The sequence below is a fragment of the Muntiacus reevesi genome, chromosome 4 (genome assembly GCF_963930625.1).
Source record: "Muntiacus reevesi chromosome 4, mMunRee1.1, whole genome shotgun sequence".
Lineage (NCBI taxonomy): Eukaryota > Metazoa > Chordata > Mammalia > Artiodactyla > Cervidae > Muntiacus > Muntiacus reevesi.
In genome coordinates, this window is record NC_089252.1 from 127,064,535 (window position 1) to 127,083,311 (window position 18,777).

General features: G+C 38.7%; 1 protein-coding gene across 8 annotated transcripts in view; it reads right to left on the reverse strand.

Moving 5' to 3' along the window:
• Nucleotides 1–18,777, reverse strand: part of PPP1R12A (protein phosphatase 1 regulatory subunit 12A) — a 156,024-nt gene that overhangs the window by 82,178 nt on the left and 55,069 nt on the right. For all 8 annotated transcript variants that reach the window (XM_065934138.1, XM_065934140.1, XM_065934137.1 and 5 more), the window contains exon 2: nt 16,070–16,200. In XM_065934138.1, the coding sequence (XP_065790210.1) occupies nt 16,070–16,200 (131 nt within the window). The remainder of the gene's footprint in view (nt 1–16,069; nt 16,201–18,777) is intronic.

Here is an 18,777-nt window from a genome sequence, read left to right on the forward strand (position 1 = left end):
CGGGGAAAGGACCACCATGCTCCCAAAAATGTCTCACCATTAAAGGTCAAAGTTAGCAAGGCACACAAATTTCTCCATGCTACAGCCCCAGTTCGTCTTCCTGTCTTATTAGCTACTCTCGCCATATAACACTAATGTTCCTCTCCTGAAAAATACTACGGCTCCAAAGAAGCCTGTTATCCAATGCAATCATGACAAGCACTGATTTGGTTAACCAAAAATGATTAAAATAGGGAATAGTAAAACATATCACATATGTGAAAATAAATAAATGCAAGACATTTATTTCAGCATAGACGATACTGGAGAATGTCTCCAATGACTTAAATCCACAATTCCTTTCTTGCATAAATGATACTCCTAATGTACTAAGACATCAAAATGTCTTAAAGTGAAAAGTAACATTTGCAGTCAACACAAGTGCAATCTGAGTATATAATCCTAGATATTTTTTTCTTTCAATTTTTCAGTTGTTGCACCTACATCCAATTAAAGAACAATTATATTTTCAGGACTTTCCCTTTATTGAGGCTTTTCAAAATAGTTAAGTTAATCATTAGCAATAATTTTCTTTTTTGTACAGATTACATCAGTTTTGAGTGCTCTAATTAAATTATATTATCACTAACAAGGGAAATAGACATTAACAGGCCAGAACACACACAACTAACTTTTAGTAGGCTTGCAATTCAACTAGTGGAAACAGAAGTAAGTGAGCTTAGTAGAGGCAGTCTACGTTACAATGGTCAATATTAATAACTTTATGGCAGTCATTCAATATGTTATAACAAAGAAAAGTCAAATGTTAGTAATAGAGTGAATGTTATTTAAAAGAGCTTTAAACATGTATTATTTCCCATTTATGAATATGACTTCTCTCAAATAGCTCTCAAGTTACAGAGGCAAAAACTCTGCTACTCTGGACAGGGGGAAGCTGCTGTGTGCACAGGGAGCTCAGCTCAGTGCCCTGTGAGGACCTAGGGGGGCGGCGGGGTGGTGGGGCAGGAGAAAGGATCCCAGGGAGAGGGTGTATACACAGACATAATCTGATTATATACACAGCTGATTCACATGTTGTACAGCAGAAACGAATCCAACACTGTAAAGCAATTATACTCCAATTAAAAAAACCTGCCCATTGTTTAATCTAACAATGTCACCTCCCCTGGAATCTTTCTCTGAATGGTCTAAACAGAATTGATCACTTTTTCCTCAATGTTCCTTCAACATCTCTTGGTCCATTTCTTCTATCGAGGATTTGAGTATTCGTACTGACTTCATCTATATCTGTAAGCTTGAAGATGAGGAGCAGTTGCACTCATTTTTACCTTTCAACATGCCTGAACTACTATAGGAGACAGTAATAATGTAACAGAAACAACATCAGAATTTGAGTCTTGAGAATGAGGGTCCAGTTCTGATTGTGAAATGGAAATAACTGAACATGTTCATAGAGTTGTTAAAAAAAAAAAAAAAAACAATAAGAATAGATATCAGAATACTGTTGTTGGTGTTTAGTCACTAAGTCCTATCTGACTCTTTTGCGACCCCTTGGACTGTAGCCTGCCAGGCTCCTCTGTCCATGAGATATCCCAGGCAAGAATATTGGAATGGGTTGCCATTTCCTTCTCTAGGGGATCTTCCTGATCCAAGGACTGAACCCTGTGTCTCAAGTATTATTCTTTACTGCTAAGCCACCAGGGAAGCATATATGAAAATATTAGTTTGGGACAAATATACTCATTATTATTATAGCAAGATATAAATATCCTACAAATAAAATTTTAGTGTTTTCAAAGGATCTTAGATTCAATTTCACCTTCTGAGACTTTTAATCAAAATACATGGTCTGTTTACACTAGCAATGTATCATTCTTATAAGAAATGTGTAAACTGAAATGCATGGATTTGCCAACTCTTCTTGGAGTTCAAATAACCATATATCAAAGTAAATATGACAAATAACTACTTCCCTCTCCCCTGTTTCTCTTATCGAGCTAGGTCTGCCCTAAGAGCAAATAATCAGATTATAGTTTTATTAAATAATCCAGGAGAAAAAAAAAATCCAGGAGAACCAAGAGTTTAGCTATTTTTCACTAAAAGTAGTAACCAAAAATAGTAACACAAGTAATAACAATTAATTAGCTAACTGTACTGATATTAAATATGTGCTATTCATTGTGCCAAGTATTTTATAAATATGATCTCATCTAATCTTCACAATAATGTTATAAAGTAGGGATAAGTGCTAACATTGCCACTTTATAGATGAGGAAACAGGTTCAGAGAAGTTGGTAATTTGTCTAAAGTTAATAGCAATTACTGAGCAGTTAAAAAGATTTGTCCCATTCCTGACCTTGAACTCAGGAATATTATAATGTTTTTCACAGGTGTGGTGATGTAGTTCATATAGTTCTTAAATTGGTAAGAATTTCTGATTCTTTCACCAAAAATAACATTACTGAATTCCAGACAGAGGAATCAGGAGGTGCAGACTATGAAGCAAGATGCCTAGTTTGTTTAAAGGCTCAGCAAGAAGACTAGTTTGGCTACAAGAGAGCCTGAACAGTGGAGAAAATGACATCATGGATGTAACCAGGGGCCACCCATGGCCTCACAGGCCACCAGAACCCTATTTTTTGAAAGCATTAAAAACGCACTGGAGGGTGAAGTGCTTTGAATAAAATGTGATGCTATTTCATTTACAATATCTTACAAGGATCATTCTAGCTGCTGTGCAGAAAATAGATGGGGGGAAGAAGATGGCGATGGCTAGAATGATTCCAACTGCAATAATTCCAGTGAAGAACAACAGTGTCCAGGATCAGGGAGAAAGGAAAGAGGTGATGAAATAGTTAGACACTGAATATATCTTGAAAGATAAGCCAAGAGACGTCTTGAGGATTCTGTTGGATATTTATGATAAACGTTATAATGAAGACGAAAAGACATGATATAAATAAGCCACTACAATATATTAAAAAGTTATATCCTTAAATAGTTGATTCTTTAATGATCAAATGACAAAACGAATGAAACTTTTTCCATGCTGTAAATAAGACCATGAAAATGTCACTGAATGTCATCATCAGTATTTTATGATGACATGAAATCTTCAACAGCAATGTCTTCAAAGCTACTCCAAACATGAAGGAAAATATATTAAATGCACTAATTAATCAACATTTCATTCTATATACTATGAAACAACATAATATTAGCCTAACACGGGGCTAATTTTCTCTATTATTGAAAAATTTTAATGCAAACTCTAGAGCTGCTTGAGATAAAAGCATTCCTTAAATATCTGTGGTGGAAGCCTAAAAAATGCAGTGATGAAATCTAAAAGATTATAATCATATCAATAACCAAGACATTAATAAAACAAATCATTTAAGTTTTATTATTCAACTATGAAATATTTTTCATGTAAACAAAAATTCTTATAATTTGCAAGAAGAAAAATAAAGACAATGTCAAGGAAAAGGTTATAGTCATTCAAATAAATAACATTCATTGGTCAATCAAGAAGGACAAGCTGAATTAACCACAATGACACTGTACAATGGAGTATGAATACTAAATCTAAAGGGAGCAATGAGAAATATCTCTATATTCCACTACACAGCAGTCTCCAGGAGAGACTGTTAAGTGAAAAGAGCAAAGTGGAGAAATAGTGTATAATAATTTTTCATTTATCTACAAAGGTGGAATAATGCTCACATTAAAACACAAACTGGGAAAAAAAAACCACAAATTGGGATAAAATATAAAATTTAAAAATGTTACCTATAGGAAATAGGGTGGTAACTGCCAATAGAACCTGGTGTTTTATGTAAAGTGTCAAACAAAATTAAACAAAAAACAAACTCTAAAAAAGAAACAATTAACGTAATGGTATACACAGCTAGCATCAGAGCCTCACAGGAAAGTACTGTTCCAAGGGACTGCAGCACACACAGTGTACTGGTATACTCCAACTGGGATACCATAAGGACAAAAAGATATGTCACCCTCCTCACTCCCGTCAGAAAACAAAACCAAAAACAAATCCCAAACTTCAAGCTGCTTTCAGTACTTATTATTACTGGTGGTACAGTTACAAGCAGTCTAATATATGTGTAATATATAATGAAGCAAATTAGTATTTATGTATTATTTTAATTCTATAGTTCCTGGCAATGAAGGGAGAAAGAGAATACAGATAAAAGACAGAAGAGTTTAAGGAAAGATACCCTGTGGCTGCTGAATTTGAAAGAATGACCAATCCAGTATAAAAAGGGACAGGTTTCTTCAGAGAAAAGGCAATTCCAGAAATATAAAACATGTGTCTGGAACATTTTTATATTACTAAAGAGCATGAAGCTTTTTTTTTATTTTTTTTATTTTTTATATATATATATATATATATTTTATTTTTCAGTGGGTTTTGTCATACATTGATATGAATCAGCCATAGAGTTACACGTATTCCCCATCCCGGTCCCCCATCCCACCTCCCTCTCTACCTGATTCCTCTAGGTCTTCCCAGCCCACCAGGCCCGGGCACTTGACTCATGCATCCCACCTGGGCTGGTGGTCTGTTTCACCACAGATAATATACATGCTGTTCTTTCGAAACATCCCACCCTCATCTTCTCCCACAGAGTTCAAAAGTCTGTTCTGTACTTCTGCGGAGCATGAAGCTTTTAAAAATCATTTTACTGGGTCATATCTCAAGGTCTTAGAAGCCAACATGAAGAGACTCTTGTTGACCAAAGATGGAACAATTTGCTAATCAATAAGGATAATAACTGCAATACACTGAAATACACCAAGTATGTTTAAATGCACGCACTCCTCAAGTTACTTAAATCACACACACACAAACACACACAAAATCAACTATTTCTTTCTGAAGGTAAGTAAACCAACTGACTATTTTAAAAACCAGTAGTATAAAGGGAAAGAATAAAGAATATATCCTGATTTCATATAAAACTTGTACTAGGGGTAACCAAATAGTAGACATGAAGCCAAGTTTCCTTTACAAAAATGTTTTAGCTATAAAAGAACTACGTTTTCATATAATTATTCTTTCATCTATTCTTTCTTTTATTCATTACTATTTCGTGGTTATTGAAAGCCAAGTCACAGGATTTGATTTTCAATGCTTTGTACACAATAACTTAAATGTATAATCCAGTTATAGTTATTGGCTAGTTATAATTAACTGATAATCTTAGACTGGAACACTAAATTGAATACATTTTCTTGGACTCCATAATCGTTCAAGTATGTACAAAAGTCACTATATATAATTTTGTTTTTACTCTACAGTCTAATGACATCGAACTGTAACTTTTAGGGAAGAACACCTTGATGCAACAGTGAGAATTTTATACTGCCTATATGAGACTGCTGTTGCTGCTGCTAAGTCGCTTTAGTCGTATCTGACTCTGTGTGACCCCATAGATGGCAGTCCACCAGGCTCCCCCATCCCTGGGATTCTCCAGGTAAGAACACTAGAGTGGGTTGCCATTTCCTTCTCCAATGCGTGAAAGTGAAAAGTGGAAGTGAAGTCACTCAGTTGGGTCTGACTCCCAGCGACCCCATGGACTGCAGTCCACCAGGCTCCTCCGTCCATGGGATTATCCAGGCAAGAGAACTGGAGTGGGGTGCCATTGCCTTCTATGATTAGACTGCTAGTATTACCATAACAAAATACCATAGACAAACTGGATCAAACAATAGAAATTCATTTTCTCATAGTTCTAGAGGCAAGAAGATCAAGATCAAGGTGCTGGCAGGTTTGGCTTCTACTGAGGTATCTCTCCTAAGCTTACAGATGGCCACCTTCTAGCAGTGGTATCTTCTTTGCTATCTTTTCTGTGTGCAAGCCCTTGATGTCATTTTTTATGTCCAAATTTAAGCTCAAAAAGATACAGTAAGATTGGATTAAGGCCCACCCTAAGGGCCTCAGGTTAAGAGATGATAAGGGCCTCATCATCTCTTAAAAGACTCCACATATACAGTAACATTCCTATGTTCTGAGGTTAGGCCGTCAACATATGAATCTTGTGGGGACACGATTCAGAGCATAACACTGCCAATTCAGTTCAGTTCCGTTCAGTCGATCAGTCGTGTCTGACTCTTCCGACACCATGGACTGCAGCACGCCAAGCCACCCTGTCCATCACCAGCTCCCAGAGTTTACTCAAACTCATGTCCATTGAGTGAGTGATGCCATCCAACCACCTCATCCTTTGTCGTCCCGTTCTCTTCCCACCGTCAATCTTTCCCAGCATCAGGGTCTTTTCAAATGAATCAGTTCTCATCAGGCGGCCAAGGTATTTGAGTTCAGCTTCAGCATCAGTCCTTCCTATGAATATTCAGGACTGATTTTCATTAGGATGGACTGACTGGCTCTCCGTGCCCTTCAAAGGACTCTCAACACCAACAGTTCAAAAGCATCAATGCTTCGGTGCTCAGCCTTCTTTATAGTCCAATTCTCACATCCATACATGACTACTGGAAAAACCACACCTTTGACTAGACAAACCTTTGTTGGCAAAGTAATGTCTCTGCTTTTTAATATACTGTCAAGGTTGGTTACAGCTTTTCTTCCAAGGAGTAAGCACCTTTTAATTTCATGTCTGCAGTAACCATCTGCAGTGATTTTGGAGGCCCCCCTGCTCCAAAAATAAAAGTCTGTCACTGTTTCCACTGTTTCCCCATCTATTTCCCATGAAGTGATGGGACCAAATGCCATGATCTTAGTTTTCTGAAAGTTGAGTTTTAAGCCAATGCTTTCACTGTCCTCTTTTACTTTCACCAAGAGGCTCTTTAGTCCTTCTTCACTTTATGTCATAAAGGCGGTGTCATCTGCATCTGTCATCTGAGGTTACAGATATTTTTCCCAGCAATCTTGATTCCAACTTGTGCTTCATCCAGCCCAGCGTTTCTCATGATATACTCTGCATATAAGTTAAATAAGCAGGGTGACAATATACAGTCTTGATGTACTCCTTTTCCTATTTGGAACCAGTCTGTTGTTCCATGTCCAGTTCTAACTGTTGATTCCTGACTTGCATACAGGTTTCTCAAGAGGCAGGTCAGGTGGTCTGGTATTCCCATCTCTTTCAGAATTTTCCAGTTTGTTGTGATCCACATAGTCAAAGGCTTTGGAATAGTCACTAAAGCAGAAACAGATGTTTTTCTTGAACTCTCTTGCTTTTTTGATGATCCAGTGAGTGCTGGCAATTTGATCTCTGGTTCCTCTGCCTTTTCTAAAACCAGCTTGAGCATCTGGAAGTTCACAGTTCACGTATTGCTAAAGCTTGGCTTGGAGAATTTTGAGCACCACTTTACTAGCGTGTGAGATGAGTGCAATTGTACGGTAGTTTGAGCATTCTTTGTCATTGCCTTTCTTTGGGATTGGAATGAAAACTGACCTTTTCCAGTCCTGTGGCCACTGCTGAGTTTTCAAAATTTGCTGGCATAATGAGTGCAAGACTTTCACAGCATCATCTTTTAGGATTTGAAATAGCTCAACTAGAACTTGATCACCTCCACTAGGTTAGTTCATAGTGATGCTCCCTAAGGCACACTTGACTTAACATTCCAGGAATAGATAAGAAAGCCTTCCTTAGTGATCAGTGCAAAGAAATAGAGGCAAACAACAGAATGAGAAAGACTAGAGATCTCTTCAAGAAAATTAGAGATATCAAGGGAACATTTCATGCAAAGATGGGCTCAATGAAGGACAGAAATGGTATGGACCTAACAGAAGCAGATGTCAAGAAGAGGTGGCAAGAATACACATAAGCACTGTACAAAAAAGATCTCCACGACCCAGATAATCACAATGGCGTGATCACTCACCTAGAGCCAGACATCTTGGAATGTGAAGTCAAGTGGGCCTTAGAAAGCATCACTACGAACAAAGCTAGTGGATGTGATGGAATTCCAGTTGAACTATTTCAAATCCTGAAAGATGATGCTGTGAAAGTGCTGCACTCAATATGCCAGCAAATTTGGAAAACTCAGCAGTGGCCACAGGACTGGAAAAGGTCAGTTTTCATCCCAATCCCTAAGAAAGGCAATCCCAAAGAATGCTCAAACTACCGCACAATTGCACTCATCTCACACGCTAGTAAAGTAATGCTCAAAATTCTCCAAGCCAGGCTTCAGCAATAGGTGAATCGAGAACTTCCAGATGTTCAAGCTGGTTTTAGAAAAGGCAGAGGAACCAGAGATCAAATTGCCAATATCCTCTGTATCATCGAAAAAGCAAGCGAGTTCAAGAAAAACATCTATTTCTGCTTTAGTGACTACACCAAAGCCTTCGACTGTATGGATCACAATAAACTGTGGAAAATTCTGAAAGAGATGGGAATACCAGACCACCTGACCTGCCTCTTGAGAAACCTGTATGCAGGTCAGGAAGCAACAGTTAGAACTGGACATGGAACAACAGACTGGTTCCAAATAGGAAAAGGAGTACATCAAGGCTGTATATTGTCACCGTGCTTATTTAACGTATATGCAAAGTACATCTTGAGAAAAGCTGGGCTGGAAAAAGCACAAGCTGGAATCAAGATTGCCGGGAGAAATATCAGTAACCTCAGATGGGCAGATGACACCACCCTTATGGCAGAAAGTGAAGAGGAACTAAAAATCCTCTTGATGAAAGTGAAAGAGGAGAGTGAAAAAGTTGGCTTAAAGCCTAACATTCAGAAAACGAAAACCATGGCATCTGGTCCCATCACCTCATGGGAAATAGATGGGGAGACAGTGGATACAGTGTCAGACTTTATTTTTTCGGGCTCCAAAATCACTGCAGATGGCGACTGCAGTCATAATTAAAAGATGTTTACTCCTTGGAAGGAAAGTTATGACCAAACTAGATAGCACATTAAAAAGCAGAGACATTACTTTGCCAACAAAGGGCCGTCTAGTCAAGGCTATGGTTTTTCCCGTGGTCATGTATGGATGTGAGAGTTGGACTGTGAGGAAAGCTGAACGCCGAAAAATTGATGTTTCTGAACTATGGTGTTGGAGAAGACTTCTGAGAGTCCCTTGCACTGTAAGGAGACCCAACCAGTCCATCCTGAAGGAGATCAGTCCTGGGTGTTCACTGGAAGGACTGATGCTGAAGTTGAAACTCCAATACTTTGGCCACCTCACGGAAGAGTTGACTCGTTGGAAAAGCCCCTGATGCTGGGAGGGATTGGGGGTAGGAGGAGCAGGGAACGAGAGAGGATAAGACGGCTGGATGGCATCACCGACTCGATGGGCATGAGTTTGAGTGAACTCCGGGAGTTTGTGATGGACAGGGAGGCCTGGCATGCTGCGATTCATGGGGTCGCAAAGAGTCGGACACAACTAAGTGACTGAACTGAACTGAACAAGTGGAAATCATTCAGAAAAATTATTGTTGTCTGTTCAAACTCAGAAGCATGAATTAAAAAATGAAACATAAGGATTGAACATATGAAGAAAGAAGTTGAATTTTCATTTTCCCAGAAAAGATAAACAAGATAATGGTCAAAAATTAATACATATGGAGTATTCAGGAACCATGTGCCAAGAACTCTGCTTGGTGGGTTACATCAGTTAACCCTCACAACAAACCTAGAAAATATTAATCCATTTCTATAGAGAAGATGGAAGTTTATAAACACTAAGCAACTTGCCCAAGGTCATACCCTTAAGAGTATGGTTGAGGAAGCCTTCATAATTCACTTTAGTTGACTCCAGAGCCTACATACCAAATATTTAAGGACAGCTGAAAATAAATACACATTAGCTATTTTTTTTCATCAAGATGAAATCCTAGCCCTTTCTTGAGCATGAAAAGAATAGAAAGGAGTAAAGAAGTTGAATATCATGATTAAAATTATGAATAACCACTACTGTTTTACAATGGCAGGGAGACTCCTTCATTTTACACAGGAAGAAATCAAAGCCCAGAAAGAGGAAACAAATTGTCAAAAGATGTAGTGCAGTCAGTAATAAAACTCAAATAGCTCAGCTCTTCTAATTCCTAAAGCACTTTTCATTTCACCAAAGATTACCTTCCCCTTTAACTGCTATAATATATCTCCAAAACACATGGTTGAGGGAATGGAGGGTGGGAGGATGGGGTGGGGTATACACTTGCATGAAATGAACGAAGAAAGAAAAATATGAAGAATTACTAAGAGGCTCCCAGAGTCAGTCAGTCAGTCAGTTCAATCGCTCAGTCATGTCTAACTCTTTGAGACCCCATGGACTGCAGCACACCAGGCCTCCCTGTCCATCACCAACTCCCGGAGTTTACTCAAACTCATGTCCATCGACTCGGTGATGCCATCCAACCATCTCATCCTCTTTCGGCCCCTTCTCCTCTCGCCTTTAATCTTTCCCAGCATCAGGGTCTTTTCCAAGGAGTCAGTTCTTTGCATCAGGTGGCCACAGTATTGGAGCTTCGGCATCTGTCCTTCTATGAATATTCATAACTGATTTTCTTTAGGATTGACTGATTTAATCTTGCAGTCCAAGGAACTCTCAAGAGTCTTCTCCAACACCACAGTTCAAAATCGTCAATTCTTTGGCGCTCAGCTTTCTTTATAGTCCATACTGGAAAAAGCAGACACATTACTTTGCCAACAAAGGTCCATCTAGTCAAGGCAATGGTTTTTCCAGTAGTCATGTATGGATGTGAGAGTTGGACTCTCAGAGTAGTACTATCATATTCAATACTTACTAGTTGATAAGCTTTGATGTGAGCAGATAGACAATAAAAATGTTTATGGTGCTGAATACATAGTAACAAGAAAAAGTAAGATAACTTAATGACAAATTTACTTTGTCAGATTATCTATACTTCCTTGTTAAACGTTTGAAGAATCAAATTCACTCAGAAAGTACTTCCCTGCTAGAGGCAGTTAAGAATAAACTAAAATTAAAAGATGCCTGCTCCTTGGAAGAAAAGCTATGACCAATCTAGACAGCATATTAGAAAGCAGAGACATTACTTCGCTGACAAACATCCATCTAGTCAAATCTATGGTTTTTCCAGTAGTCACGTATGCATGTGAGAGTTGGATTATGAAGAAAGCTGAGGGCCAAAGAATTGATGCTTTTGAACCGTGGTGTTGGAGAAGACTCTTGAGAGTCCCTTGGACTGCAAGGAGATCAAATTAGTCAATCCTAAAGGAAATCAACTTTTAGGATATTCACTGGAAGGACTGATGCTGAAGCTGAAACTCTTAATACTCTGGCCATGTGATGCAAAGAAATGACTCATTGGAAAAGACCCTGATGCTGGGAAAGATTAAAGGCAGGAAAAGGGGACTACAGAGGATGACATGGTTGGATGGCATCACTAACTTGAAGGACATGAGTTTGAGCAAGTTCCAGGAGTTGGTGATGGACAGGGAGGCCTGGTGTGCTGCAATCTAAGGGGTTGCAAAGAGTTGGACATGACTGAGCGACTGAACTGAACAGAAGAATACAGTGACTATTTTTGATATTTTTAGAAAACAATAAAAACTAAGCATAAATACACTGAATAACTGGAGAACTATGTATCATATTCTCTTTTTAGCAAATCAACATAATTCAGAACTATTATTAATTTCCCCTAACAATTAATGATTACATAGGGATAGACTAGATTGTTAAATATTAAGATTAGTGAAAAATAATTGTGGTTTTGGACTTTGAATTTTAAATCATTATACCTAGACTCAAACACATCTTTATTAATCAAAATAGGAACCACTACAATCAACATATCTTTTGCCAATGAGAAACAAATTTATTTCTTTAGCATAAAATTGCATGCTTTGCGATTCGACAAACTCTTGGAAAGCATTATTTGCTTCCTGCTAGTTGTGGAAGCACTTTCCCTGCAAAGAGTTGTCAAGATGCTTGAAGAAGTAGTAGTCGGTTGGCAAGAGGTCAGGTGAATATGGCAGATAAGGCAAACTTCATAGCCCAATTCCTTCAACTTATGAACCATTGGTGTGAAAAGTGTGGTTGGGTGTTGCCCTGGAGAAGAATTTTGCTCATTTTGCTGACCAGTGCTGGCTGCAGGCACTGAAGTTTTCAGTGCATCTCATCAATTTGCTGCGCATATTTCTCAGATGTAATGGTTTCACCAGGATTCAGAAAGCTGTAGTGGATTAGAGGGGCAGCAGACCACCAAACAGTGACCATGACCTTTTTTGGGTGCAAGTTTGACTTTGGGAAGTGCTTTGGAGCTTCTTCTCAGTACAACCACTGAGCTGGTTGTTGTATAAAATCCACTTTTCATCATACATCACAATCTGAGAAATGGTTCACTGTTGTTGAGTGAGAGAAGACAACACTTCAAAATAATGACTTTTAAAAACATTATTTATTTTTAACTGAAGGGTAACTACAACATTGTACTGATTTCTGCCATACATCAACCTGAATCAGCCCTAGGTATACGAATGTTCCCTCCCTCTTGGACCTCATTCTCGCCTCCCACCCCATCCCAGCCCACAGGCATCACAGAGCCCTGGCTGGAGTTTCCTGAGTCTTATAGCAAATTCCCCACTGGCTATCTACTTTACATATGTTAGTGTTTCCAGACTACTCTCTCCATTCACCCCACTCTCTTTTTTACCTCCTCCCTACCCCATGTCCATAAGTCTGTTCTCTATGTCTTCACCTCGACTACTGCCCTGCAAATAGGTTTATTAGTACCATCTTTCTAGATTCCAAATAGATGGGCTAATAAACAATATTTGCTTTTCTCTTTCTGACTGACGTCACTCTGTGTAATAGGCTCTAGCTTCATCCACCTCATTAACATGGACTCAGATGTGTTCCTTTTTGTGGCTGCATAATATTCCATTGTATATATGTACCCACAGACTCTTGAGGGTCCCTTGTACAGCAAGATCAAACCAGTCAATCCAAAAGGAAATCAACCCTGAATATTCACTGGAAGGACTGATGTGGAAGCTGAAGCCCCAATACTTTGTTGAGCTGATGCAAAGAGCCAACTCACTGGAAAAGACCCTGATGCCAGGAAAGACTGAAGGCAGAAGGAGAAGAGGGTGACGGAGGATGAGATGGTTGGATGGCAGCACCAATTCAATGGACATGACTTTGAGCAAACTCCGGGTGATGGTGAGGGACAGGAAAGCCTAGCATGCTGCAGTCCATGGGGTTCTAGAGATTCAGACATGACTTAGCGAATGAACAACAATAACAACACTGGTATTGTTGTGCCATATGGTAATTTTATTCCTTTTTTTTTTTTTTAATTTAAGTTATCTCCATACTGATCTCCACAGTGGCTGTATCAATTTACATTCCCACCAACAGTGCAAGAGTATTCCCTTTTCTCTCCATACCCACTCCAGCATTTACTGTTTGTAGATTTTTTTGATGATGGCCATTCTGACTGGTATGAGGTGGTATCTCATTATAGTTTTGATTTGCATTTCTCTAATAGTGAGCGATGCCAACAAAGGTCCGTCTAGTCAAGGCTATGTATGGTTTTTCCAGTGGTCATGTATGGATGTGAGAGTTGGACCGTGAGGAAAGCTGAACGCTGAAAAATTGATGTTTTTGAACTATGGTGTTGGAGAAGACTCTTGAGAGTCCCTTGGACTGCAGGGAGATCCAACCAGTCCATCCTAAAGGAGATCAGTCCTGGGTGTTCATTGGAAGGAGTGACGCTGAAGCTGAAACTCTAGTACTTTGGCCACCTCATGAGAAGAGTTGACTCACTGGAGAAGACCCTGATGCTGGGAGGGATTGGGGGCAGGAGAAGGTGCCGAAAGAGGATGAGATGGCTGGATGGCATCACCAACTCGATGGGCATGAGTTTGAGTGAACTCCGGGAGTTTGTGATGGACAGGGAGGCCTGGTGTGTTGCAATTCATGGGGTCACAAAGAGTTGGACACGACTGAGTGACTGAACTGAACTGAATAATGAGCGATGTCGAGCAACTTTTCACGTGCTTATTAGCCATCTGCATGTCTTCTTTGGAGAAACGTCTATTTAAATCTTTTGTCCACTTTTTGACTTGACTGTTTGTTTTTTTGGTATTGAATTGTATGAGCTGCTTGTATATTTTGGAAATTAATCCTTTGTCAGTTTTTTTCATTTGCTATTATTTTCTGCCATTCCGGGGTTTTGTCTTTTCACCTTATTTGTAGTTTCCTTTGTTGTACAAAAGCTTTCAAATTTAATGAGGTTCCATTTATTTATTTTTGTTTTTATTTCCATTACTCTAGGAAGTGGGTCATAGATCTTGCTGTGATTTATGTCATACAGTGTTCTAAGTTTTCCTCTAAGAGTTTTACAGTTTCTGGTCTTACATTTAGGTCTTTATTCCATCTTGAGTTTATCTTTGTGTATGACATTCTTTTACATGTAGCTGTCCAGTTTTCCCAGTACCACTTATTGAAGAGTTTATCTTTGCCCCATTGTATATTCTCACCCCTTTTGCCAAAAGATAAGGTACCTATAGTGGTGTGGGTTCATCTCTGGGTTTTCTATCTTGTCTTATCGGTCTATATTTCTGTTTTTGTGCCAGTACCATAGTGTCTTGATGACTGTAGCTGTGTAGTACAGTCTAGAATCAGAAAGGTTGATTCCTCTAGCTCCATTCTTCTTTCTCAAGATTGCTTTGGCTATTTGGGATCTTCTGTGTTTCCCTATGAATTGTGAGATGTTTTTGTTCTAGTTCTGTGAAAAATGCCATTGGTAATTTGATAGGGATAACAATGAATCTGCAGATAGAATTTGATAGTATAGTCATTTTCACAATATTAATTCTTCCAACACAGAAGCATGGAATCTCTCTCTATCTATTTATATAGTCTTTGATTTCTTTCATCAGTGTCTTAAAGTTTTCTGTACTCAGCTCTTTTGTCTCCTTAGGTAGGTTTATTCCTAAGTATTTTATTCTTTTTTGTTGCAATGGTAGGGGATTACGATGATTTTTTTGATACGCAGTCAGCTCATGAGGCACCCACTTACTGAGCTTTTTTGCTTTTCCAATTTGCTTTCAGCTGAAGTTCTAATACTTTGGCCACCTGATGTGAAGAACTGACTCATTGGAAAAGACCCTGATGCTGGGAAAGACTGAAGGCAGGAGGAGAAGGAGATGACAGAGAATGAGATGGTTGGATGGCATCACTGACTCGATGGACTGATGAGTTTGAGCAAGCTCCAGGAGTTGGTGATGGACAGAGAAGCCTGGCGTGCTGCAGTCCGTAGGGTCACAAACAGTCAGACACGACTGAGTGACTGAACTGAACTGAATTTGCTTCAAATGCCAAATTACTGTAGAATGGTTGATGCTGAGTTCTTCGGCAACTTTTTGTGTAGTTGTAAGAGGATCAGCTTTGGTGACTGTTCTCAAATTGGCTGTCGCCAACTTCCAACGACTAGCCACCGCGCTCTATCTTCAAGGCTGTCATCTCCTTTGAAAGGTCCTTGAGCCACTGCTGCACTGTACACTGGTTAGCAATTCCTGGGCCAAATGTGCTGCTGATGCTGTGAGCTGTCTCTGCTGTTCTACGATGCATTTGGAACTTGAGTAAGAGAAATTGCTCAAATTTGCTTTTTGTCTAACATAATTTCCCTAGTCTAAAATAAATATAAAATAAACAGCAGGTAGTAAGTCACTAGCGAAAAAACACATAGCAAGAAATAAGCATTAAAATGTATAACATGACCACACTTATTTAGAAATGTATTCCAATATTAAAGAGCAAAATTCAACAATGCAAACCTGCAATTACTTTTGCACCAACCTAATATTAACCTTGAGTCATCTGACAACACTCTACATGTACTCAAGAGAATTACTCATATTAGTTCAAAGTATTAAAGTCAAAGACAGGAGGGAGACAAGAAGATGACAAGAAGATGACCTCACACCAAGAGACAATATTTGGATTCCCACAATCCACTTATTCTCTTTCCTGGGAAGAATAATTTTTATCAATTAAAGTAATAACAGTTTTCTCATTTATCTATAATAATTTCTATAAAATCTCAAGTCTCTACAATCGCATTTGGATAAAAATAGACACAGCACTAGCTTACTCTGCAATATCAAGATATCCACAGGAAGCAGCTGCATGCAGAGGTATCCAGCCTTCATTATCAGGTTGGTTAATATTTGCTCCATTTTCTACCAGAAACTTCACCATATCAACATTGTCATCAATGCAAGCCTAAAAACAAAACAGAAAGCAGGATCAGAAAAACTTTGAATCAATACTTCCAATAACACATCAACAGAATAAAATTCCTATTCTGGAGCTTTTATAACAATTACTTTCTAAAAGGCAGTCTGCAGCTATCTTGACTGTATTGCTGTCAAGCAGGAAAATGGCACTAACTAAATTTTAACAGTACTTGCTCAGACACACACAAGAATACTGTATGGGACCAGACTCCTTACGCCAATCCCATGACAAAAACAAGTCCATGCCAACATGGGAACAGTCAAAGCGTTATAATTAAGGACCAATAATATACTCTACAGCAGTGGTTCCCAAAACTTCATCTGATGAGAGAAGAGGGATCCTTTCAGGGAGGTGACAAGATCAAAACTATTTTCATAATAATACTAAGAGGGCATTTCCCCTTTACACTATATTGACATGTGCACTTGATGGTGCAAAAGCGCTGGTTGTAAACATGCTGGTGTCTAAGCACAAACCAAGGCAGTGGAAGAAAAAAGAAAACATAGCACTCTATTGTCATTGTATGCACAACTATACATTCACAGGTTTACTTTTTTCCCCAAGCCATTTTTACTTATGAATGTCCTTGACAATGCAGTAAAAACTATAAATCATATTAAATTTTGACTCAAACATACATCTTTTAAATATTTTGTGAAACAAGACAGGAAGCATGCATCAAGATTTCTTCCAAGTATAATGACCGCCTGAAGAAAAATACCTGTGTAATTTGCAAGCTGATCTAGTCACTTTTTCCATGGAATATCATTTTCTAAAATAATTTTATTGGGGTATATTTACAAGGTTGTGTTCATTTCAGGTGTACAGCAAAGTTACACACACGGCCGCTGCTCTGCACATGGCCGCTGTTACACATACAGCCACTGTTCTGTTCTACATACAGCCGCTGCTCTGCATACAGCCGCTGTTCTACATATAGCCACTCTTTTTTAGATTTTTTTCCCATACAGGCTACAATGGAATATGATTTTTACTTAAACGACAAATTACAGTTAGTCTAGCTTGGGCTGTGGCAGAAACTTTCTTGAAAATGAGCAAAGTAGGTCTGTCAAAACAACTAACAGTATTTATTACTAATGATAAATTGAAGTTTTCAGGAGTAAACGAATTAGTTACTTTAAAAATGTCATTTACTTAACAGGTAAAGCACTGCTTTAACTCATTTAAAATGAATCAATAAATACATAAAGTCCTCCATTTTAACCTTCCCTGGTGACTCAGTGGTAAAGAATCTGCCTGTCAAAGCAGGACACACGGGTTCAATCCCTGGGTCGGGAAGAGCCCCTAGAGAAAGAAAGGCAACCCACTCCAGTATTCTTGCCTGGAGAATTCCATGGACAGAGGAGCCTGGTGGGCTACAGTCCATGGGGTCACAGAAGAGTCAGACATGACTCAGTGACTAAACAACAACAAATTGTAAATAGTAATATATACAAACCACAGAAACAAGTTTCTTTTGAAGTCCTTCATAATGCTGTATCCCAGCACTTTATATTATTCTTTGCATGTGGTAAGGGCTCCATAAATGAATAAATGAACAAGAAAGCTAAGATTCAAAGAGATTAATTAAGTAGGCTGAATAAGCCACAGAGATGGGAAATGATAGAGCTGAAATTCTATCACAGATGTTCAGATTCCCCAAAATAAGCTCCTTCCACGCTTAACACCATGCTGACAGATGTTCCTATTTCATCAACTATTTTTCATCTATTTGCAGTTTCTGAAAAACAGGATATCATATATTCTAGGCACTAAACAGGGCTTCCCTGGTAGCTTAGCTAGTAAAGAATCCACCTGCAATCCAGGAGACCTAGGTTCAATTCCTGGGTTAGGAAGATCCCCAGGAGGAGGGCAAAGTAATCCACTCTAGTATTCTTGTCCTGGAGAACCCCCATGAACAGAGCAGCCTGGTGGGCTACAGTGCATGGGGTTACACGGAGTCAGACACCACTGAGCGACTAACCACAACACACCACAGGCACTTAGTAAGTGCTTGCTGTGTAAGTAAAACCATTTTCCTTTACCTATCACAGACACAAAGAAAAATACTTTTAGTACTTTTTCTTTGGGGGAAAAAGGCAAAGTTAGTGTCAAGAAAAGCACTAAGTACAAAGTACTTCACACCTGAAGCGGGAAAATTCTGACAGGTGTTGGATGTGGGTTCCAGTTCTAGCTCTGCCACAAATACTGTAGCTGGGAACAAGTAATTTAATCTTTTAGGGCTTTGTCTTTCAGGTGGAGGAAAGAAGTCTGTGGGTTATATATCTTTAAAATTCCCTGACATATTTACATTCTTATATATTCATGATTCTTCCGTTTGGAACAAGCTGGCAAGACCCCAAAGTGCCCAAATATTAATATAGCAAATGGTAAATGAGTATATAAGCAACATTCACATAAAGTTTGAGAATACACTGCTTGGGAAAAGAACTGTGGTTTTTAAGGAGCAGTGGTTAAAGGGTAGGAGAAATGTGAGGACCACAGCTGTCTGATAACAAGAGAAGAAACATCCAAATTTTACGGCATTAGGAAGTAGTTTAT